The following is a 26,063-nucleotide window of genomic DNA, read 5'->3' as shown; positions in this document are numbered from 1 at the left end:
CATTGTTGTCTCTGATTTCCATCCTTTTCTGGAGCCATTTATCATCTGCCATTTTCTTAGCATTATTTAAGCAAACTGGAGGCTTAAATATCAAGCTCTCAGTTTAGACACTCATGGTAACAGCATTTTATACCTACATTTTCTGTCTGGCTTGAACAACCTTGCTGTCAACACTCCATCAGTACGTCTTTAGCACATGTATTTCTAGAGTAAAGAGGTGGTATTTGTACTAGATCACACAATTTTGATGTAGTATGTCTGTCATAATAGAATACACCCAGTAGATATATGCTGGCAGCAGAGAATCTAGAGTTATATTCCTTAATATCAGAGATAATTATTAATTTAAGTATGAGGGACCAGTGAGAGTTCAAATAAACTGACTCGGCCCCATTGTAATCAGTGACCAGTCTTGGCCTTCGCCCAGCCTTGCGTTTCATACGTCCAAGCGCAGACATATCACAGACTGATTAAACTTTCAGTGGCTCCTGAATACCATTTTCACCTCTCAGTGCAGCCAAGCGATACGCTTCCCTTTCCGAGATCCCTCTAACCAATCGTGCCTAAAAAGCTTTTCAAAGTGCTGAGTGGAGGAGCACTTGAGTTTGAGGAAGGGTTGTGTTCTCCGTGCAGCAGGTAGAACAGAGTGGTGTGGAGAGCGGTGATAAATATGGTTCTTTTAATACAATAGCTTTGTAGGTCACTCCGTGGAGAGGCAACGTGCGCTCATTCGGCCGACTTCCCTGCAGAGCCCGCGCAGCCCACAGACACAGGAACACGCAACCTTTAAAGAGGGATTTGAAAAGGTCAAAGCACAGGCATGCAGAATGGCAATATAGGAGTGTGCTTCCAGAGGTCACAGGGTCAGTGTGGGATTTATTCCTTCATGTCCTCCTCGAGATGTCTGGAGTATAAAGATTCGCTTTAGCAGTCTTTGCCAATGCCGTTTTACATCATGAAACAAAGCAGCCACTTTGCCGATTGCCTTACATTCAGTATCTCAAGAGTTTTTACCCTCTGTGGTACTGGGATGACCCACTTCTGAGGATATTGGCGATGATGAGAAAGTGAGAGAGTCCACCTGGACCTGGTTAGAGGTGTGGTTAAGACGGGCTTACTGGAGGCTGGTCTCTCCCAACACACCGTCCTGACATTTTTTGTTCCCTCCCTCAACGGCTTTGTCCCTGCCGGTCTTTACAGCTCAGATGCTGTTTTAAGTGGCCATTTGCCACGAAAGGACGAATCACATTTCATTATTTTGTTCCTAGTTTATCCGCTGGTTGTTACCTCTGGATCTCGAGGTATTATGTTAGCCCCTGGTTTCCTCTTGATGGAGCAGGGAGGATTTCCTTCAGACTGAACCAGCTGGGTCTTAGCCACATGACAGAGTGGGTGCTCTCCCTCTTTACTCCGTAGTCCCATGTGATATCACTGCATGCTTAGTGAGTCTTCTTGCATTGATCTAATTAGTCCCTCGACACTTCCTTAACGGTCTGTATTTATCAGGAACATTAATTAGCACCTAGACTGGATGTATTACTTTGGAAGCAGTGGACGTCCTTGTTTATTAAAGTATTAGCAATAGGAGGGAAATACTCTCTGTTATCCCCTGGTATTAGTCACTTAGTGAGTCTGCTCATTCATCATACCCTTTCTGCAGTGTGTTTTCTTCTCCTACTTATCCTTGTTTGTCTTTTTCTAAGTGCACATATAAAGTGATGTTGGATTAGCATAATTAATTATAGCAGCACTCTGTGCCCTATGATACACAGTTGCACAGTTGTTGCATTAACAGAGTGTCGCCCATCTCTTGTGGATAGTAACTGAGGTATGAGGCCCCAAGACAACTAGCTCTCGCTTCGGTTCCACTCAAGTTCAGGGAAGATTACAAGAGACAGTGTGGAAAACAGTTAACTAGAAATGGGGAGGTCATTGATTTTCTAAGCGACAGCAAGACCAAAAACAGGCACTCTATCGATTAGAGACTTCCCTGGGATAGTTGGAAAAAGCTGGAGGAGAGTTAGGAAGGTGGGAAACACTAGTCAGTTGAGCCATGTTGTGTGAACGTCCATCATGCGTGACACAGACTAGCTCAATGCCTTGAGCTAAATTGTTTGCTACAAAGAAATAAAACATCTTCTGCTCCACAGCTCTTTCTCTTTAGATAAAAAGTACCTTGCTGTAATTGAATTCACAGTGTAAGGCAATCATGTCTCTTTAGCATGACCTCTTTTAACTCCCAACATGGCAAAAAGATGTTGAGTCTAACAGTACTGATTAATATTGTCAGTGCGGATATACAGCTGCTCACATTTCACTGTTTATTTATTTCATATTAGCCCACAGGTATCCCACTTAAGTCAAGAAGTCATTGGATTTATTTACATTTTAGAGGCTTTTATTTGATCAGCCAACAAGTGAAATGGTTTGATTTATATTCAAGAGTTGAGCACAGAGCTTTCTTCCATGAACCATGCTAATTAGACCCACTTTAGCAATTTTATTATTACTCAAGGGGTCTTTTGACTGCTGCATTTGTTGTGGATTGGTGTTTGAAAGGCACAGTGCTACCTATTTTAGTAACAATCAGCATTTACAAACGCTCTGATCAGTCAGACTGAATTGTGTCGCATTTTTTTCTGTTGAATTAGTATCACAAACCTGGATGCACATTTACATACAGTATTTAGGTGTTATATGTACACTGTCTATTATTATTCGGTAACCAAAGGTGCTATTTATATATGTATGTATATATATATATATATATATATATATATATATATATATATACATTATTATATAGTCTATATTTGTAAACATGGGATCAGATATATTCATTCACACAAATGCAAAAAGAACCTTGTCTTTTTCCTAAGTGGTCTTGTGTGTTAAAAATATGTTGGTCAGCCCTGAGGTGCTGCACAGCATGCAAACGTGCATAAGGACACTGACGCTAATATAGATATATTACTCTCTAAGGGAAATCATGCAAATCCGGGAGACGGGGGAGAATTACCTTTTCTCCCTCCTCCTACTGCACTGTTGTGACTCTGTGAGGCTGTAGATGATGACAAAACCTCTCCAGATTTATTCAAAAATTAGTTTTAAGACTGCCTTTTTATTGCATTTTGTCTTAAAGTCCTCTGAATTTAAGGTTAGGTAGTTCAACAGGATGTTTTGTTCTTATTAATGTTTTGTTCACATTGTTCTCAGCAGCTTTTAAAAGCTTTTCATCTTCTTTTATGAGTTGTTAGGAATACAGCTTGACAGCACTCTGAACTTTTAACAAATGGTTCTCTCATAATGAAACTGCTTGCTTAACAGGGCTCAAATAATTAGAAGTCTTCTTCCTACAAAACCTAATTCTGATCTAGATGAACTTCCCCAAGTTACATTTTTGATCTTTGTTGCACCTGTATTGGCACCAAAATTGCAATCAGAGAATAATTGTATTGAGCAAGGAAGCTGCAAATCAGATTCAGAATGAGATGTGTGTTCCTGAGCTAGTCGCACATTGCAACCACACATAACAATAAATGTCAAAAACTCAAGTGCAGTTATTCTTTCCCATGTAAATCAAGCAAGTCAGACAGAAACTGACCGACTGATATAAGGACAAAATGTCATATGTGTTCATTTGTTCAGTTACTTAAATCCACATTATCTTCCCTCACAGAGGTTTCTTGTCTTCAGACAATCAAAATACATTGTTAAAGCAGGGCACTTCTTAAACAATAACTGAGGCTAATGTTCAGACATACTGCAGTGCTAAGATGTAATCTGCCTTTAGCAATTTATGTGAGGAAAAGATATATCAGATTTCATGGTTTATGCTACGATAGACTCGTTTTTATCTCAGATTTACTATTAATGGAGTCCAGATATCCAGATGTGGGATGTGCGTGTTAAGGCCAGCTGTAAAGGTAACCATTGTGTCATAATATAACAGCCCGTAACTGGGCCTTTGAGTGACTAGATCCACTATAACACAGCTGTTTTTCATCGAAAACAGAACGGCATCAGTGGGTGACAGTCATTTGCACAAATCTCCTTGGTTTAACTCTGCTTTAGTTGATTAACCTGCTATAAACCTTGTGAGCCACTTACATGTACAATATCTAATCAGCCTCCCATCTCTCGAGCAAACACCTTCAGGCACCTCCTATCAGTCTGCTGCTGCCAATTACAGCAACGCAGAGGAAAGCAAAACCAGAAATTTTTAGTTTAATCACAGACTGTGACTGCTCTTTCTGTGAGAACTGGATCTTATTTACAACCAAACATCAACATATGTGTCTACTTTGACATTACTTTGCTGCATTTACTTTCCAGCTGAGTAGTGTTAACTGCCTTTTAACATGCTCAACTCTCCAGCAAATATTCTCTCATGTTGTCTCTATTCATTAGTGATTTATGTGTCTCGTAATGTTTAACCATTTTCTCTACTTTTGTGGTAATCCTGATCTACTGCCCCCTCAATAAGCATTTCACCTTCTGCCAGGCTGTCACTGTATCGAAATATGCTCTCCACAAATTCACGTTGAATGAGAGGTTGTAAATTTGCTCCATGCATCTGACAAAGTCCAGATCAGATCTTCATTCCACTTTGTATGTTATGTCAAACAGCACCTCTGCTCTCAGACTTTTCTTTCCCGTTTGATGTCGCCCACACGGCCATATGGTACTGCTCTCAGTTTTTTTTTAAATTTCCGTTACACTCATCCCATGTTCTGTTCAGCAGTGTATAAATCTCCCTCACAGTGGCTATTGTGGCATTTAAATGTGAAAAGGATCCGTTTTTCATCGCAGCACGTGTTCATTTACATTTTTCCTTTAAATATCACAGGTATTTCTTCATCCTTTTTTGTCATACCCTGTGAGACAACATCATAGGATGATTTGAAGAATATAATGAGAGAGTTTAGATTTTAAGCTTGGCTCTAATTGGGTGACAAATGGCAGACGGAAAAAAAATAAGCCCATTTCCAAAGTTGAGATTAAATAACCGAGTATTGAGTACTACTCAGACTGTGTCGTTGGATGGATGTTAGAGCAAAAAGTGCTTTAATGAACCTTTTCTTTGAGAGTTCAGCCAGCTCTAATGCAGACACTGGATATGTAGGAACAAAATGAAAATAATATTCATATTTCTGCCTGAACATTGTGTTGGCATCTTGTATGGACTCTGTTATGAAAGTAACACGGGGGTAATAGCTTTGACTGGAAGAAAGTGTGTGTGAAGCCGAGTGCTTTCTAATGAGTGTTCCTTTTGACCTCGTGGCATTAAGAGCCACAGGAAAAAAAAAAAAACTTCACGTGTGGGTAAAACCTTAGAGGACTGAAAAAATTATTAGCATTTCCATGTAGCGAAGGATAGTACAGCCCACACACTCTCTCATCTGCATCATCATGTTCAAGCACTGACTGTTTTACAAGGCTACAGAGGATGGTTAACAAGGATGCACAGAATGAAGGCACAGTCTGTTAGTGCCTTTAGTACATCCGTTCTCCTGAAGAAATGGAGATAGGTTTGTTAGATAAATTACAGATTGCCAGTGCGTCCTCCGTGCCTCATTGTGGCCCCCGTGGTCTTTATGTAAAGTTCATGGCAGCCAAATCCAAACTTGTATGCAGTTCAGGGAATTTTGCCTTGGGGAGCTGTGATTGGATTCCCATTCATCTGGCAGCTTTTGTATAGTACTCAAAGTGGAGAGGACCTGGCTGGATCACACCACATATTTCCTCCAAGGAAACCCCCCTAGAACTAGTCAGGCCCAGACAGGGCAAACATGCAGCTGAAAAGGAGAAGCCGGACATGCCAAACAATCACTCGGAGCCACACACTGACTACTGCAAACCCTGCATACACTTGAGGAATGGTATCCAAAATGATTTATCTGAGTAACAGAAAGGAGATTTTGTTGTTTTTCTTAGTGCGCATCAGTGGATTTCATTTGTTTAACACTGTGTTTTCCCTATAGCCACTGCTTCTGGACCTACAATGCTTTGCCCTTGTTGTGTGAAAACTGCCTCTATCCGACAAGAAACACACTGTATTATGGCTTCATCAACATGAGCTGGGTAACAGGTTTACAGGATGTCTGTACTTGGCCGCACACAGCAACCTCCCTCAGAGAGGACTGAGTTGGCTGTTACTGGCCTCTTCCCAGAGCATGAGCATGTATTGACTAAATAGTAAAGGGGAAATGAAAATATTAGTGGATTTGACAACTAAGCAACATGACCCCTGCATGATCCTGGAGAGCTGATGGGAAGACTCGATCCTGACTCAAGCAGTCATTCAATTTAACATCTAATATTGCCAGTTGGTGATCAATATGGGAATTTGAAGCACAGCAAAAATGTGAAAGGTTAGTCACTGCTTTAAAGGAGCTCATCGGGAAGGTTGAACTCACATAAAGAAGAGATACGAGCAAGTGAAAAAATATTGTGAGGCAGTGGTATATATGTATGTATGCCTACGGCTCTGACAAGAGTTTATTTTTAAAATACAAGATACATTTACTTTTCAAAACTGTTTTCAGTTTCTGAAAAGTTCTACTTTGAGTGTGTAAAGGTCTAGACCACCAGTAGCACTTGGAGCAACGTGTTGATGAGGGGGCCACCACGTTGCTTGCATGTGGTGACGTGCACATAATGTATAGTAACAGTTAGTGGGCAGTAAAACTTGTCAACGAACCAATAAAAGAACAGAAAAGGACCTTCAGAACATTCAAATGACAGACTCATGAGGGAGGAAATGCATTCAACATGCTCTCCCCTTGTGGAGACAAACAATGCATTTTTGATGAGAAAAGTTGAACGTAAACAGAATTATGCGAGTTGAAAACTCCGCAGAATACCTTTAACAAGAGCCAGACAAACTTCAGTGACTTTCTCTTGTCTCTTCATGCAGTTTGAAGGGAGCTAAAAGTTGACAGCAGCAAACCTCAGGTACTGGATGTCTATTCAAACAAGCAGCAGCATTAAATAAAACACTTCATTTCTGTAGAAACTGAGCTCTGATATTTGTGGACTTTTTAAAGAATTTGTTTTTCACGCTACAGACATCTACTAATTGAGATGTTGAAGGATGTGTTTATTAAGCTCTGCATTCAATTCATTTGTGGTTTTGAAATACTCGCAGAGACATAAAAAAAGAAGAGTTTTTTTCTGACTCAACACAAGGCGAAAAATAGACTGAATCTTTTTTTTTTTAACTTCAGCTCTAAGTTGGACCTCATAAATTTCTTGTACATTTTATCAAGTTTTCACGGTAGCACTCTCTCCACCTTCTTTTAGACACTCATGCCTCATCAGCAGAGGTTGTTATAGGCTGGTGGCTGTCCAGAGGTCAGATCATTACAATGCAGCCATGGATCATAGATACAGGCCTCATATTAGTCCTTCCTTCATCATTCCCCTCTGACCTCATCCGCAGCTGCACTACCTCTCATCTTTATGATTAGAAAATGACCCAATCCTTCTCCTTCACACTCCCTCTATTCCCTATAGACTCAATATAAGTATTCCATCATTATAATTATTTGACCATCCATATTAATTGACAAATTTATCAGTGGAGCCCATTACACCATCACTCACATGCCAAAGCTATGTTGCAGTATTGTGAACTGGAAAGCTCTGGTGGGATTGACTTTTCCTTAGATTCTCTCCAAGGTAATTACAAGTCCTCTTGTTGGTCAGGAAGGATTTTCATTACTGCCACTGGTTTCATACTACTAAACATTTAGTTGGAGCAAGGCAATGTCACTCAGTGTTCCTGTCTGAATTATTGACTTTTTTTTCTTCACATCAGACAAAGTTGAACTTAAACAGCCACTTTAGAACATCTTAGCTGTTGTGTTTGTTGTTCTTATTGACAAAACATATTGAGAAATTTAAAATCCATAGAGCCTGCCCTTCGCTTCCTGAAAGACTATATATTAAAGTAATATAAAATAAAATACACAGGGTGAATTGTGAGGTTTTCCTACTGAAATTGTGTGTGCCCTTTAAATAAAAAAAAATCAGATAGCACAGCGCTTCTGCTGCTGGCAGCAGGAGTTGGCAGGAACGGCTCAAAGCCTGTGAAAGTCAAATGCTGTCTCTTTCGGTTTGAGAGAACAATTTTTGAAAATGTGAGCTAAAATGCGAGATGCCTCAAGCATGCTGTACTCCAATTTTCGTCTACAGCGCCATGCAGTAGTGAAGCCTGAATATACAGTAGGAACTATTTGTTCAGCTCTAATGTGTAAAATATGTGAGGCACATGCAGCATTTGTTGAATTAACATACAAATTGCTGATATATTATCTTATGGAATTTTCCAAATCTAGCAAGACAGCATTTTCCTGTCAAAATGTTTTATATTCTGCTCTGCATACGGCCTGAGAAGCAGCGTGGTGATGTTTTACACTGATGAAATAGCCAGGCAGCTTACCAGAATGTTATCACTTCTGTTTAGTCACACTGTGCTGAGCCCTCATGCATAATTGTGTACATAAGCATTTATCAAAATCTGTGGTCTGTATTTCAATATGAAGCTATTGCCCTTATCGTGATATAGTGGGCATCTAATGTCGACGGGCTTTGAGAAGTAAGAATTTTAGGTCAGCATTTCTTCCGAGCTTTGGTCGTAACCAGGCCTTCTCAAAGCCCAATGTCAGGCTCGTCCTTTGATGTATGGATAGAGGCGTTTTGTTCAAAGGGATAACCTTTTCTGGGCACTTCTTTGAAATGATAATTCACCAGCTTGCTGCAGGTGGAGCCGGAGCATTCGTTGGAGAGGTCAATCAAAGTCAAATGGAGGGCCGCTCACAGCTTCACCTGAGCCAGTGCCAGTGCCTGGCTGTCAGCCCTGCCACCAACCTAATCTCTACTTTTGGTAAAAGGAGAAGACACGAGGGATGTCACAATGACGAGCAGATTTTAAGCAGCAGAAGGTGAGCTGAGGAGTTGTGCTTTCACGGTCATGAAGGATCCAGGAATGTTTATATGTGGCTGAGCTGTTTACACAGCTCTGACTATAGATGTCAGACCCAAGCTGCGTTTTCCTGCACTATTCCAAGCTGCAGGCTCTGTGTGCTATTGGTAAGGAGGGCGCAGCTGTGTGTAATTACGTCAGTAATAAAGCTTGGATATGGTCCACCTGCCACAGAGTGAACCCTCTATCCAATCCAGCGCTTTTGACAACAAAGGAGACGAGTGCTCACTGATTATGGCTTTGATGATGCAGCTAGAAGGCTGTGTTTTATGGGGAGATATTTCTGTCTCAGGAATAATTTGCTGGAATTATTCAATCTCTTTTGAACAATGACATGTACTAACAATGTACGATCACAGACACAATACTCATATGTGACATATGTCATGTCAGAGATGAGTGAATCATAAACAAAACAGACATAGTATACACATATTTACTCTCTATTTATGATATATACAGATCATTATGTGTAGACATTGTGATGTGTTTTCCATCAAGTGCCTGCAGGTGTTCACTTACTACAGCCTACTAGAACATGAACAACTAAAGTGAATGAAAGAATTATTTCAGCTGATAATAGTGCAGTCTATCAGACTCCTGTCACTGTTGTCCATCTGGATGCAACCATTCAGGACTCTACATCAGACAGTGCCTTGGTAACGAGGCAGCACAGGACACAGATCTCCCTTGGGTTCGGGCTCCAGCTGGAGCAGACATGCTAGGGCAACCTGTCCCTATTATTGTTTGTGACAGAATCAAGAAGGAAATGCAAGTAGCAAAAGTACGTGTTTGGAGTCTGCACGTCAGATTCTGCTGGCACTGCCCCCAATGTAATTATGGGCATGGGTGGCCAGCTATGACAGCTCATCTGTTAGCCAGCCAGTAGGAGTCTGGGGCACCTGGTGAGCCCTGCACCAGAATGATGAGCCACAGATACACACAGATTAAAAATCATATACAGATTTCCATGAAACAGGAGATGTGAATAAAGGAGAACTTCATATTGTTTCATGTTGCTCATTAGCACGGTGACACATGCATCTGCTACAGACTGACAGAGCGGCCCACTCCCAAATCTTGTTTCTCTGCATTTTATGTGTCATGCACATTATCATTTTAATTAGTCTCATCTTATCATATATTCAGAACACAACTACAGCAGCCATCGCTTTTGAATTGATTAGCCGAGACGAACAACGTGTTCTGCAGGTGATTTATATAAAATAATTTAAATGAGATCTTTATGTAATGAAATATGTATTTCACAGTCCAGCATTAGTGTTGACAAAAAGTGTCTTCACTGTAAATAATGTATTTTCTTGTGTCATAGAAATTATAATGTGCCATCATCACCATATTGCAACACAACAGTGTCTCAACTTCTTCCCATATTTTCATATATTTTGTTGAACTCATCAGGGATGTGAAAATGATTAAAAAGTTTTTCAAAATCTAATTTTGATTTCTTCTAAATTAAATTAAAAGATTGCAAAGTGTCTTCTGAAAATCATCATGTTTAGCTCTTGCATAATGTCCAAATGATGCCGTTTGTACATTTTAGGTTCTTTTTATTATGAAAGTCCATCGAGTTCTTAGGTTTTCCTTTGCTGGTTGGATCTCCACTAAGTACAGCTCAGAGAGCGAGAGGTCAGCCCCCCTAGACAGTCCTGTATCTTACTGTCCAGAATATATTTCTGTCAATACAGCCATCCCTCATCTATGCAACCAGGGCACCCAATCATTTTATGCTCACCCTTTGACAGAGGCCCTCCAATCAGGGATGAGTAATGACTGGGCAGGTTAGCATGCAGTGATCCCAGCTTTCTAATTAGTCTTCCATTAACTTTTTCAACCTTGGCAACTGCAGGGTGCACACTCAGCGCACACACACACACACACACACACACACACACCTCCCAGCCTCGGAAGAAAATATTGGGCCCAAAATCTAAAATTGAAAATCTAAAATGAAGTATTTAGTAACATTTTCTGCTCTTCAGTGCTCATTTAAATCATGCTCACTTTCACTCTAATTGGCCAGAAGAGTCTGTTTTTTTTCCTGTTGTACCAATGTATGTTTTCCACCATGCAAAATAATAACACTCATAGTGTTATGCCATTATGTGCATCATCATTTCTGTGTGTGTGTGGTTGCTAATTCATATGATGTGAATGATGAGTTTTAACGTGTATATGATTAAACATACCAGGCACTGGGGCACATCACACATGGGTGCAAATGCCCTGAACCGCAATTTGATTCTTAGCTCGTCTGACTATTTCCTGCAGATCATTCCACTCTCCATTTTTCCAGTTACTGTCTAATAAAAACATAAAATTCTCACAAAAATAATCTTTAAAAGTAAAAATAATAACATCTGGTGCATATGATCTTAATTCACCCTGGTATTTGGGAATATCCTTTCCAACTTTTCAACTTTTTTTCCTATGACTAAACAGTATGGTATGTGTGCATACAGGAGATAAGCTGTCTCAGGTTGGCTTTGAAAGGATTGTCGTTTTAAAGTGTGGTGGAATTTAGTTCTACAAAGCAAAAGGCACAGATCACCTTCTCTGTTGGATTTGATTCGTTTTACACTATTGCGAATTCTTGGCCAACACTGTTTGTTTAGATACAGGCAGAATGTCAATGTTCTTCTCTGGTGTTGCTGGTTTCATTTGGCATCCTGGTCTGGCTGATATCTGTCAAAGACCATACAATGTGTTTCTGATCTGAGGAATAAAAGAACTTGCCTGAGCCTTGTGCAGAATGTGGACATGGTGTAACAGAAACTAGACAAAGAGATTGAGGGAGAGAGAACTGGGAAGAGCATACATGACATGGTTACTAAAATTTTATATGTATTTTTTTGGTTTTAGCCGAATGGCGCTTCGGGAGGATTATTTCCCCTTGCTTTACCACAATAAATACAGCATAGGACAATCATTATCGGTGGTATCTGTGTGTGTGCAAATGTGCTTTTCTGTGTGATGCAAAGAATGAATTCGTGATTCATCCTGTTTCACAGTGGGCAGTCAGTTTTAGAATGGCGTGCCACAAAAGAGTGATGGAAATTCCTGGGGAGCCGCTGTCCTGTGGTCTTCCAACACCCAGTGGTACGCACTATCTTGGCGTATTATCGCTTTTTCTGTTTGTCAGCAAGCCCATGACTTCAAAGGGGACTTAAGGCTTTCTTTTACTTTCTGTCAGGGTTGAGGGGTTGACAGGGTGTCTACATTTTATGAACATGCCCCCCCCAAGACATTGAGCAAAATAAAATGTTGCTTTCCTGGATACAGCGCCTAACATTTACTCCAAAGCACTGATCATAAACTATTAATAGATGTATGTCTGTATGAGCACCAGAAGGGTGCCTCTTTGAATCGGATTCTTGTGTTGGCCAGAGTTAGGAATAGGGGCTAAAGCTATGAGCTCCCTTTATTCCCCCAGAACATCACCGTCCCGCATGGAGGAGAATGGCAGGCGGGTAGCTGCCATTATGGCTGTTGTGTAAAATTGCCATTATTCAGTCAAGCGATTATCTGCTGCTGTGGTGTGTAATGCATCTCTGTGACTGTGACTGATGCCTGCACATCTAAGACTCCACTGGAGAAGGGTGAAATGGGAAGAGGTGACCTCTTTCTCTGCGGTCCTGCATGAGTTCTGTGTGTGGCTCTTTTTAGACACATTATCACAGTCTGGCAAGTTTGGTAGGGTAAGTGGATGGCTTTATATCAATGTTTAATTGAACCAAAGGTAGTCCTCTTATTCACAATTGACTAACAGTGACCTCTTTCCAATCATTTTATGACTGTCTTACTTCAAAAACAAAAGTACACAGTGAAAATGTTTTTGGCATTGTACATGTTTAGACTCTTATCCATCATGCAACTTCATGAGGGAGACAACTGATTGATTCCAAAGTCATTCTGCAACTTGACAACAACCCCAAACATTCAGCCAAATTATAGACAACTATCTTTAGTGAGAGGAACACAAGTTCTGCAGCAGATGGTGTGGCTTAAGAGAGCCCTGATATGAACAACATAAAGAGACAGAAGCAACTGAAACAGCCTAAATCCTCTGGCAAGTTCTCCAAGATACTTGGAATAACCTGCCTGACAAATAACTTGACAAACTGTGCAGTGTAGAAGTGTAGGAGAGCTGGTGCTGCAAATATTGATTTGATAATATTTTTGTCAAGTTCATTGGTCAATGAAACTGTTATTGGCTTTATTTTAGGAAGCATCCTCACAGTACTGTGTTCAAATTCCATTCTCTGTATTGACATTGAAACAGTAAACAAGTCATTTTATTGTTTTGTATTAAAGGTTTTTGACTTCAACAATTGTGTCTTTATGACATTTCAGATTTCAATATCAAATGTATTCATATTGTGTTGTATTCAACGTTGATTTAGTGTTAGAATCTTTAATAGTAGGATAAGAATAATTATTTTTGTAAAAATAAGAATTTTCCACTTTCTTTTGTAATTTTCAAGTTTTCCATTGCTTATCTTTAGTTTTGTCCTTTCATTTTATTTAACACAGAAGTGCATGCTTTAACTAAAGCACCCATTTCATAATGTCTGTTGTGTTGTAATGTGCTGTAATATTTTCTTAAAGTTCTCTCTGGGTGCTATCATCAGATCTAAATTTGTCCAGTTTGTTTTCCTGCCTTAGTTGGACCTTCCTTATCTTATTAATGATTTTGTGGGGCTGGGCATTGCTGACATTAGGTGAGAGGCAGCATGTACCTGGATAGGTCACAAGTTCATCACAAGGCTAACACTAAATGACCAACGCACACTAAAAAAAAATCCTTACATAAGACCCATAAAAACATGCAAGCCCCACATAGAAAGGTCTTAGTCGACCAGCAGGCTCCAACACAAAACCCTGTTGCTGTGGAGTGACAGCGCCAACTACTGCACCACCATGTGCTCATTTTTTCTGCCATGTAATTCACAAAAGGGACCTTTTTGCAGTAAGCATTCTCACTAATTGCTTTTCCATCTCTTTTCTTCCTGTGCAGATCACACGGGTCATTTTCTGTGTCTTCCTCGAGACTGATTTTGCCATCTACAAGAAGAAAATGGCTGTCATGTTTCAAGGTATGTGTGTTTACTGCAAACTGACTGGACAGCAATCACTACTATTCACTGCATTTGTTCTGCTTCCTGTTGCTGTTTTGAGTTGAATTGATCAATGATTATCACACTGACTTTTGCAATACCTCCTTTCCAAGATTTATGTCATAGTTAATGTGACTACTTACCTAGCTGACCATCTGTATACAGCTAGATAGCTTTGCTACCCCATGTATTCTAGAAAACATCTGCAGCAAGAGATACTTTGTTGCTGGAAGCAGTAATATACGGATGTGTCAGGCTTGGATGACACCTTCCAGTGTAAACAAATTTAATTCACCCACAGAACCACTGGGAAGATTAACAGTGAGAATTTATGCTGACAGTGTGTAAAACAAGTGTCAGGTTCTGTACATGTTGCCTTCATAGTACTGAAATACTTGTGTATCAGAAAGTATCAGAAAGTTCATAATTCTTGATATTCATAGGAAACTTTAATGTCAGATTTGATTAACTGAAACAATAGCCCACGATAGTGAATGTCTGCTGCAAGAACTAAAAAAATTCAGGGATGCATAGCAACCACTAATCATCCTTGGTTACTGCTCCTCAATTCTGTGTGTGAAATAAACAAACATCCATTATCTTCTACTCCCACTCTCTTTTCTGTCCCTCTTTCAATTCCCTCCCCCCTTTCATGCCATCATCTTTTTTCGGGGACCAGGAGCAGTCACCAGCTCTGATGGGGGCTCCATAGAGGATTGAGTTGAATAGCTGGGGAGCTGAAAGAGGCTGGCTGGCTTCGCCAGCCTAGCATTACCTCCCATTTACCTCACTTTTCCCTCCTCACCTCCCCAATGGAATACCGGCTCTCAGGCCTTCATCTCGCTGCTCCCAGATGGAGAGTGTTTTGTTCTCCCTGCACTCCCGTCATCTCTCCTGCTCCCCGCCCAGGCTCTTCCTTGAAAGATTACATTCTGAGGAGAGACCTTAATTATACTGCCTGCCCCCATGCACCCAGCACCCGTCTCATCATATTAGTGCTTTGAGATGAGAATCTGGAGCTGTTGTTCTCCAGTTATCACTCTCGCCATTTAAAAGTGCTGTCAGTGGATAAATACCCTGTATCGCTCCATGACTGGGAACAGGGAAAAAACAAAATGACAGGCTGTGAGTGTGTATGTGTCTGTGTCACAAAGGGCAATCAGAAAAGTTCTGAGAGTTACATTATTGGAAGATAATTCTTCTAAAAGCTATTGTTTACAAAGATGCAATGAGCTAGTAATGAGGGAGGCAGAGGTCAGTTTTGATTAAATGTTGGGTGGTTTTCAGAAAGCTACTCTTGCATGCGCCATGATGCCAGTGCTTTTCTCATCAGTGTCTGGCTTGTGACATGTTCTTTGACCCCTGAGGTCAGGCCCACCTCTATTGCTGTGCTGTGTATGTGTGGGCTTGAAGGGATATTAATTCTCTTATTGACCAAATGTCTAAATACATGTGACATTCCCATTCAGGGTCGTGTCTGGTCTGAGGCAGGCATCTTCCCACCATGCTCACCTACACCTGTTCTCGTCTTTCACATTCAAAGTATTTTCCACATTCTCTCTGAAAACAAACAAAAGCTCTTTAAGTTGTTCCATAAGGAAAAACTGAAAGAAGACATGATTACTTATAGTGTGAATGTAGACTACACACTTATGAAAGGGAGTGTTTTATCTAGCCAGGCTGCATAAACTACATAGATGGATTTCAAACAGTAGTGGAAAGGTGCGCTGTAAAGAAAGAAATGCTGATTGGTATGATTGCACCATGTAGGTAATGCACAACCCCGTAGTGTGAAAAGACTTGCATTTAGCCTGCACAGAATGGCAGTAGTGAATCAGAGGCTGTGAATTAGCTCTGCAGGTGTGCTCCAGCACTTTCAGAACATCTCATCATCTTCACTGCTAGAGATAGACAGTCGGGTAGATCTTGCGGTAACACTGAATGCATCACACAGAGCCTTGAGACCATTCTGTCTCCTGCAACATCCTCTCACATTCAATAAGCCTCTGTTACATATCCCCTCCCTTTTCTCTCTCCCTCTCCTCAGTTATTTTCACTTGTGCCTCTCCTTGTTTCCAAGCCACATTCCCATTACCTCATTCGTCCACTTTCTATCATTCTTCCTCATTTTACCAAAGAGGAGCTTCTGCGTCGCCTTCTTTATCAGGATGCTGCTATAAAGCTGCTGTGGATATTAGTCTTGAACTTTCTGTAATTTGTATGTGTGTGTGGTCATGTGAAACTCTGGATCTTTCCTCTGACATCAGTTTCAAGCATGTCTACAGCTTAGAGCAGGTACAATAGATTTTTTATTGAAGTCTTACTACTCTCATTTTTCATCGTATAGCTGCTTTCCTCATATTCAAGCAATCTGTCAAGTGACAATGACTGGAGCAGGAATGTGTAAACAGGACATTTGCATACAGGAAATTGCTTTATTACAATGTGCATTTCCACAAGCTGTCACTACGGGAGAGCCAAAATATGGTTACTTCTCTGCAGAAGGAGGGAACTGAAAAATAGCCTGTGCTGACAAAAATACTCACACACACCTGCATATAGGGACATCAACCACGGCACACATGCGTATACATATAAAACAGGAAGCTGCACCACGTCAGCTATCGAATTTTGACTAGAACAAATGACTCCAGATTTTGCTTTGCACTGGTGTGTGCCCAATGTTTGAGAAAACTTACCAGTGGAGGAGCTTTTAGCTGAGTTACGATGGCGCTCTCACAAACAGACAAAGGTCTTTTATGGAGCACCAGCTCAAGGAGCACTTCATGTATTTAGAGCCATAAGTTCTGTCAAAGAGGCCTCTCTAATACACAAATACTGAAATATGCAAATAAGCAAACAAGCTAATGCACACAGCAACTAGCTTATGCCTCTGTAACACCATTTTCCATCCATTACCCACTTCGACAACTGAGCTAATAACCACTGATATAATGACCTATTCATTATTTGAAAAGCCCCACACTGTACACATCTCAAAAGCGCTGGGACAGTCTTGCTGTCTGGTTTAGAGGACCAGCAGGGTTTGTACGCGGTTGTATTTTTAGAGAAATAAAATATAACCATTAATTGATTAACACAAGAGCTCAATCAATGCAATTAATCATATAACATGATTCTATTACATATTCCGATTGCCGTGATTGACCCCATGCTTGCCTTGGCACGTATTATTTGCGAGCATGGAAGCAGTCAGGCAGCTGTGGTTGTAGAGAGTAAAAGCATGTTGAAATTGATTCTGGGTACACTCCTCCACTAATATGATCCGGGTGGCTGCCCACAAGCTGGGCTCCATCTCCTCTTCTCCTCAATCAGCCACGGTGCTGACAATATTAACACAGCCCACAGATCTGCAGAGGCTGCTGCATTCTCTCCAACTGTTTCACTGACTTTCCAATTGACATTTATTTACATGGCACTTAATACACTCCATACTCCCAGCCCCTCAACCCACACACACACGCCTACCCCCAAAATGTCCATTACAAAAGCATCCCCTCAACCCCCACAGCCACCGCTTTGGAAGAAGTGGAAGCTGTGGTATGCAAAGGCTTTTATCACACACATGTAATTTGTTGACAGAGGATGTGAAGGGCTACGGGAACCCTGTGAGGGGTGAAAATGAAGTCTGTGTTGGTTTCACAAGGCTATCCCTTGGGGCAGGGAAATGAGGAGACCATGGTGTGTTAGTGATGTGATTGTCAGAAAAAGCACACAGAGTCTCTCAGTCAGCTTTGGCAGATATGAGGATTCCGCTTTAGCTCATCATATGTGAAAATATTCACGTCTGTGCATAAATCAGACACGTACAAAATGTGCAAATACATATCCCGACGACCTGCTTATCACCATGTTCGGTTTTGGCTAGACATGGTTACTTTTAATAATTTAGAAGGTCGAAACTTGCTTGGCTTTAGTACAGTTCAGTTTGAAATTCAAATCTGACTGTGTCCTAACATTTCTAACAAGCTATTCCAGTAGCAAAAATGTAACCTAAAGAAATAGCTCTTTCACTTTCTTGTCAAGAACTTAATCAAAAGGTCAATACTACTTTCCAAGACTTAGATGAGAGGATCGATATCACTCTCGTGTCTGTCTCTTAAAAGATTAAGCTGGAGCCAGAAGACGGTTAGCTTTGCTTAGCATGATGCAGTAACAAACAGCCAGGCTCTGTCAAAAGTTTATTTTAAATTGTCAACAAATCCGTATGGTGTGTTTTACATGTTAGAAGACACCACAGCTGAGTATTTTCCCTTTGAAACTGCCGCGTGCCAAAGACTCAAGAATACGGATCCGATCCTCCGAGGTTTCATACATCATGAGCATAAGGAACCAATCCTGTCAACTTCCATATCATTAGTCTTCTGTAGAATCAGATTCCTTTTCAAATATGCATGACACAGTAACTCCAGTATTACAATTTGCTATTTTGTAGTGTGAAATATTGCATTTACGCAGAGTTATTGGTGAGCTGGTGTGTTTCAGCACTGATGAGTTGGGAGAGCGGTGACTTCATAGGTCGCCACATTTTAAAGCAATTAACAGTGTAGCGTTACATTTAAGTTATTTTTAAGCATGAAGGGCTGTTTTTTAGGAGTTTATAAAAAGGACTTTCTAAAAAGTCATCAGTTTTTTTATTACTGTTTCTATTTATACAAAAACCAAAATGTAACAGGGAGTTTTGGTTGGTTTAAGTCTTGTTGTGACCGTGAGGCTTAACTAGTGAATTTTACATCAGTGGAATTATGTGGATGTTTTTACCTTCGGTAAGAACTTGGTAGCTCCATTTTTCCCGTCTTTATGTTATCCTTGACATCTCCTGGCAGTAGTTTTCTATTTAACGCTATGATATAAGAGCAGAATTAAATCCTGCTTTCTAGTTCTTGGATACATGAATGAGCTTATTTCCCAAACTGTTGAACAGCTGATAGTTTCTCATGAGTTTTCATGTTATGCCGTCATATATGAATCCATTGTAAGTGTAACCTCCACCTATGTCCTAGAAAGAAAACAGGAGCAATGCGAAGTTGTCATATACTGTTATTCTTGAAGGAGTCACAGTTTGGAGCCGTGATAATAATCTAACAGTATGTGGCAGTAGCACAGACACTCCATGTTTCCATTCTTGCTCTGTTGTTGGACTGTATCAGTGGGCCTTCCTTTGTTTCCCCAAGCAGGGTTAGATTAATGCACTGTACCCTTTTATTCAGTGTTATACAAAAGAAAAGCCTGTCGCTGGATCCACAGGGAGCTCTGATGGTTACACTTCTACAGAATAGATGACAACAGCCTTTCATCAAAGCTAACACTTGCTTTTGCTTGTTAACCACGGTGCAATCATTTCACAGACCCATGCACAGCCATACACACGTATACAGTCATATCTGTGCCCTTGCAAACACTGTGTATTCCACACTACGAACTGTGCACATAAAAAAAGTATCTATACTGGCATGACACAAAGCATTTGAATCATCTTGAGGCTAGATCTCAGTGTGTATGAGTCTGTGTTTGTATGTGGATCCAGGAGCTGTGAGCAGGCATCCACAGTTCCTCTCTCCCCATGTCTCCCTCTGCAGTTCCTCCTAAAGCACCATCCGAAGCCTTCTTCTCCTCTCCCACTGTGCAACTCAACTCATCCACCCAGAAACACCTCTCGTTCATTCAGTCTGTTTTGCACAATAGACTTAAAGAAGAGAAAAGAGGAGAAAATCAAAGGGTTGTTTTTTTTTAAGGCGCAGTTGTCCATGGCAGCCTGCAGTCTTTGTAATTTGAGGAAATTGGAGTTTTTGTGTCATTTATGCTGAGACTACCGGTATAGATTTAATTGAAAAAGAATGTCTCATGAATGTGACCCCCCCTAAATACAAACCCACATACTCAGTCATTTGGTGTAATAACTCTCTAGATCCAAGGCCGTCTGGTGGGGGAATTGAGGGAGGTTGTTAAGGGTTGTTGGTAAAATTTCAGAGCATGGCAGCTGGTGTGATGAGGAAGGAGGAGGTGAAAGAGCCTCAGCTTTCAGCAAGCTTTTGGACATGCGAATGTGATCATATTTCAGTCACATTCTGAGGAAACTGCAATTTCTGGTTCCATTGTTTGGTTTAGGCAGCCAGAGCAGCATCAAAACACAGTGCTCTAACATTATGATCAAGGTGTGATGACTCGTTGTATTTTACATTATAAAACAGCATTTTTTGACACACTGTCGTTTTCCCTCTTTGCCAGACAATGACATGGAGGTTACAGAGGAGCAGCTGAAGGGAGGTGAGTGACAGAATATTTCATGGTTGCCTTTTCACCTTAACACCTCCATTAAAGCACACAGAGGGTGAGTGAATGGTGTAGCTTCCGCTCATGACAGTGATTTGCGAGGTTTTATGCAGCACATGAAATTGAATGTTTATTCGTTTGGTGACAAGTTGAATCCCAGGCCTGACTCATTGCAGTTAAAAATACTTCATGTCAGGTACATTACGTTACAAGAGCTTATATCTGCAGCTAATTCCCAACACCATTCTTTTCATCCGGCTTACGGGCACAATGCCTTCAAACCACCTAAAGCAAGTGACAAAGAAACAGCAGAGCAACATCCCTCCGCAGTGTGCGCCAGGCGATAACACAAACACAACTGTCGGTGCATAATGCTTTTATCACCACACCATCTTGGCACACGGCCTGAAACTCCCACATACTGCTTATCAAGATAAACTATTGACATTTGTCTGTTCACTGATGTCCTGAATAAGCAATGGCACGAAAAGAAAGACTCATGGAACTGTGGATATTGTTCGAATAGCCGAAACAATAGATCCAAAAGAGTTTAGCAGCATTTTTTTTGTCCTCACTGGCGGACAAAATATTCTGCTTTTAAGAAAAGTTTCATAAAATGTCCTGCCTGTGGCAGTTTTAGCCATTGTACAGTAGGTCTTGGAACATGAATTTTTTTTTTTTTTACTACCAAAGAACTCGCACACAGAGTTTCCACGTCAAACTGCTAGGTCGTCTGATACGGTCATAGTACACATGCAACCAACTGAGCAGAGAACAATGTTAGTTTTACTGTCTGTCGAAGGAAGCGTTCCGATTACAGTAGATGTAGAATCCAGGGTGCTATCAAAATGTTTTTCCTCCCAAAGTCACCTCCATGATTTGCCAATTACACGCATCTGTGTTTTCAATGAGATTCCATTTTGGGTGAACATAAAAGGGCTGTTTTATAAGTGCACTGTAAAATGTGATATTCCAGAGTGAAACAATGTGCACGTAATGGCTACATCATAAAGATTTGGCTGAGAGGCACTGCGTTGGAGAGTTAGGTCAGACCAACTGCTATTGTTTTCTATTGTGTTGCTCAACAGCTTTTTCACTGCATACTGTATAATAGCATAGCATCAGACCACATCTAGCCAACTGAAACAACCCCTGATAATTCCTAGCTCTGTTGTATCATCATGCCAGCCCTACCCTAGTCCAGTTTGGCCCTGTTTGATGGTTTTCTGCGCCAGTGCCAAGGACTGGCCTTTTATTCTGCTCCATGTGCCAGAGTTTGAATCAGTCAGCCTGGACTCCATTCAAAGGTTCGAATGGCTGCCATTCCCACATGGAATGGTGCTTTTGTCCCAGACTGTGGTCTGGAATTGGTCTCAAACCCTCACATTCTTCCCTTCTCTCCCACTGGAGTCATTTTTTTGTCGGGCAGGTATAAAACAAAACGGCATAAGAGCCATAGAGCTCTCCCACAGGCTTCTGTAGAGTAGTCAGCCGAGACAGAATGTTGAAATCATCACTGCTAGGATGGATTTATCAAAAGTAATCTTTACTCACAACAGCTCATTTAACAGTTTGCATTGACAACATGGTATGCCCTTTGCATCCCCCAGCATCAGTCTCACATCACTGATTTACTGTTTATTTTTATTTGTTTACAGATAACACACCGTCATCTACGAAATCCACAACCAAGGAAGAAAAAGACGACCGCAACAGAGGTGTGTCTGTGTCTGACTGTGCGTCTCTGCATGCATGCAGTGTTTCTTGTATTCTAATTATGACTGCTTCTTTTCAAAATGCCAAGCAGCATTAGCGGGAGAGGCAACATTTTGCATTGACATGTGTTTACAGAAAAAATTGTTTTGTGGGTATGAAGTAATGAAGTGTTTTCTTGGTCAGTAATCTCTTGCTCTCTGATGCCAAGTTCCTCTTTGGGGAAATGAATACAAGATGAAGCTTGGTCTTTTTTAAAAGAATGTTTTCTTAGAGGCAAACTTGTTTAAGAAGCCATTATCTGGCTATTCTGCAGTTTCAGCCCCTTTGGATGTGTAATATTGAAACAATTATAGGCTTCTCCGATACGATGGACCAAAGATAATTAGATTCTTACACTGGAGGGTGTTAGTAGGCAATTAAAATTGTACACCATCAATTTGTCTTCAAGCCTTAAGGTTGCGGGGAATTTTTGAAGATAGCAGTCATGCTTGTTTTCTTTAGGGAAACAGTTCCTCTTACTGATTGTGAGAGGCTGGACTAGATAGCGCAGTCACTTCAAGGGCGTCAATACATTCTGTGCTGTCAAACAAAGCGCAATAAGTCATTTCTTCTGCCTATTCAACATACCTTTCCATAATCCACAACAGTAATTCAGTATGATTCACAAATTCAATCACCAGCATTAGAAGGGCATAAGTATTTTGTAATAATCTTTATAAATCCTAATTTATCAGGCCCCACAGCTTAATAGTAACTAATCCATTCACAAAAGGCCTTGGCACAGCTTTCTAGCATGGGAACAGTCAGTCCTTGAGACAACCTCTCTCACAGGAAGGGAATGAAATGATTTTGTGCTGCTTGCACTGTAAAGGTTAGGTCTGGTTCGATGTAGCACATAGGAAGGATTAATCATAGAAAACACTCAGATGTCAAGATAGCACAGAGCAGAGGAAAAGCGAGCTGCAAAAACACTGCCAGCTATGTGAGACAGACATTACAAGGCGCTTGAGAGTCTCATACCACCTCTGAACATCGATGTAAGATCTTCTTTCTGCAAAAACACACTATATTCCATCTTGGTCTTTCTATTTGATATAGTCAATGTGTGAAGCACATTTTGGAATAAATTACAGTCTGCAGCAGAACTGGTGAAGTGTGTCTGTCAATATGCCTCAGTGTGATCTATCACATCCATCATACTCCTCAGGGGATTTACTCTCCCCAGTCCATGGGTCAGGCATCAGGGGCTTTTAGCCACAGTACCAATGAAGAGAAAGCATTAAGGTCTTCTCCACTGATTTTTCATGACAAATACACTGGTTAGTGGACTGAAGGTAATTATAGGGCTCCTCTGCCTCACATATAATAACTGCAACACTTACAGTTGTTTTGTCATCCCACAAGTAAAAGGCTGCTTCATCCTCAGTGTACTGAAGTAAGAAAACTGTAAAAAGCACACAATTAGCACAAACACCCTGCTGTATAACAGAGCACATATTATGTGGTACAACTAAAAATTCAAACAACACAGCAGCTTCTTTATCTTCTTTTGAACATCAGACAACATCAAAATATTATTTTTATGTGACACTTGTTTTATTCTGTTTTTTAAATGTTTCACTATGCTTTTTCTTGATGTGAGATTTTCTATGCACTTGCTGTCTGATAAATGTCTGATAAATGTTTCCCATTCACAAAACAAGGCAATTTTAAAGTGCTTCTTATATTATATTATATTATATTATATTATATTATATTATATTATATTATATTATATTATATTATATTATATTATATTATATTATTTTGGACCAACAGGTCTGATGATGAACAGGAGAGTTGTTTACATTTGATAAACAACATTTCCTGTTGAAAAGCAGTCAACACATGTTCCCTCATCATCTACAAATAAACTAAGTGTATTTGAAAAATAGGGTCACAGATTAACTCTATGTGTGTTTGTGTGTGTGATGAGCTGTGCTGTGATGTAATCCACATGAAACAGAAGCACAGCATGCAAATGCTCCAAGCTATACAAAGAAAAAGAGAGCGAGGGGAAGGGCGGGTGAGATACTGAGGCGAGCGCTGGCACTGAGGTCCAAGGTGGAATATAACCTCTTCAGAGCACACCTGAGTTGGCAAGCAGTCCCACAGTGTCTATTATTTGATATCAGATTGGTATTAGGGAGATTAGTGGATGTCACAGGGCACAGTAAAATGTGAACATTAAGCCAGAAATCAATGCCTGGCTGGGTCTGTTTGCCTGGCATGCTTGAGCTTTCTGGGAAAAGCCCGAGGAAGAGAGCGGGAGACGGTGAGAGATGGCATGGAGCGTGGATGGACATGCAGATTAATAACGCTATGTGTGGACAGACAGTGAGCCTCTCAGCGGGATGCCATCTTTTACACCGCGGCAGCCTGTCAAGCATTGCTCATAAACGCACTTGCACTTTGGTTGCGCACATTTCACATGCAAAAGGTCTTTGAATGATTGCTGTTGGTCATCTCACAGCCCTTTTTCCTTTACACATGTCTCATGAATTTTTCAGGTTCCCCTCTTTTTTCTTTTTTCTTTTTTATCTTTTTCTGTCCTTTGCTCCAGTTGGCTTTAATAAAAGGAATAGCAGACAGGGCTGGGGGAGAGATAACGCCTTGTGTGCGTGTGTGTGTGCGCGTGAGTATGTGCGTGTCTGTGTGGGTGTATGCGTTTCTGAATATGAAATGCTACTTTTACTTCCAAGAAAGTATCATCTGCAGTTGATGTTTACTCAACAGTCATGCAACTAGGACACACCAGGATGGTTGCATATCAGCTTCTAAATTGTTTATGTCCTTGTAATACTGTACCCCTGAATCTGATGTTGACATAAATAAATCATATAAGTGTGTGTGAGACAAGCATTTTATTCAGAAAAACACCACGGTGCTGTTGCTCAGTCAACACGAGGGCAGGCGAGTGCCTGCAATTTCCTTTTTCCCACCATATTTCTCCAAGTGAAATTCATGGGAGTAGTGACACTAAAAGTCTTGAGGTGTTTGCTGGACCCTTCTGTGTGAAGTATGTCAGACCCTGATTCTCAGTGATGACAGTTTCAGAGAATGAATATTGTGTAAGAAAGCCGTGACAATGCTGCCACCTGCTGTTTGTAGCACATGACTGAGCAGCAGCCGGGATCTGCTAGTTGGGCTTTTACTTTCCGGAGAGACGTTGCTCTAATTGATCTAAACTTGGAGACGTTATAAATCACATCTGCCCAACTCTGATGCTTCTGTTTTGGGTTGGTGTGTGTATTGTGGGTTTATTCACTGTCTGTGCCACAGCATCCTTTATCACAAAGTGAATACTGTTTCATTGAATAAGCCAAATACAAATGATCAAATAACAAAGAGGAAATTACATTCAGTCTTTTGTCATATCTGATATATTGTTGTTTGGCATCACTTTAGACAGATACAATAGCCATGCATGATTTTTTAAACACAGAAGAAAGGTTTTGTGTGACCTCAAGGCTAGTGGAGCATTCCTCTTAAGCTGTTTTTCCCCAATGAGGTATTCTTTTCAGCCCCCCTCTGTCTGTGACTGTATCTCCAAATGCCAGTCATCATTAATAGAAAGGGTTGCCATCTACTGTGTGTCACCAGTATTCTGCGTGATGGACAGAGGTACTTGAGACAAACATGCAGCACTGGTAGAACTGGCCTTTTTCCCTTTTAATAGAGGCTGGCATTTTTATTGTTCTGAGTGCAGGGCAAAATTGCATGATATGAAAAAATGGTTTCTCTCTGCAGCTTGTTAAAAAAGCAATTATAGAAGCTGCACAATAGCCATTGTAAAGCATGTTCTCTTATTGGTGTCATGGCTTTCATTTACTCAATTTGTCCCAAATGTCATTGGTTTATGTGTGTGCCTGTGTGTATAAGAATGT

The 26,063-nt window shown here is 40.7% G+C and overlaps 1 protein-coding gene across 2 annotated transcripts in view; it reads left to right on the top strand.

Annotated features, from left to right (window-relative positions):
• macrod2 (mono-ADP ribosylhydrolase 2) overlaps positions 1–26,063 on the top strand; it is a 415,173-nt gene that overhangs the window by 367,657 nt on the left and 21,453 nt on the right. For both annotated transcript variants that reach the window (XM_022198433.2, XM_022198432.2), the window contains exons 9-11: positions 14,028–14,106; positions 20,377–20,415; positions 22,080–22,139. In XM_022198433.2, coding sequence (XP_022054125.1) covers positions 14,028–14,106; positions 20,377–20,415; positions 22,080–22,139 — 178 coding nt within the window. The remainder of the gene's footprint in view (positions 1–14,027; positions 14,107–20,376; positions 20,416–22,079; positions 22,140–26,063) is intronic.

This window comes from Acanthochromis polyacanthus, chromosome 15 (assembly GCF_021347895.1).
Source record: "Acanthochromis polyacanthus isolate Apoly-LR-REF ecotype Palm Island chromosome 15, KAUST_Apoly_ChrSc, whole genome shotgun sequence".
NCBI classification, from domain to species: Eukaryota; Metazoa; Chordata; class Actinopteri; family Pomacentridae; genus Acanthochromis; species Acanthochromis polyacanthus.
Note: the sequence above shows the minus strand (reverse complement) of the source record. Positions and strands in the feature narration are given on the sequence as shown.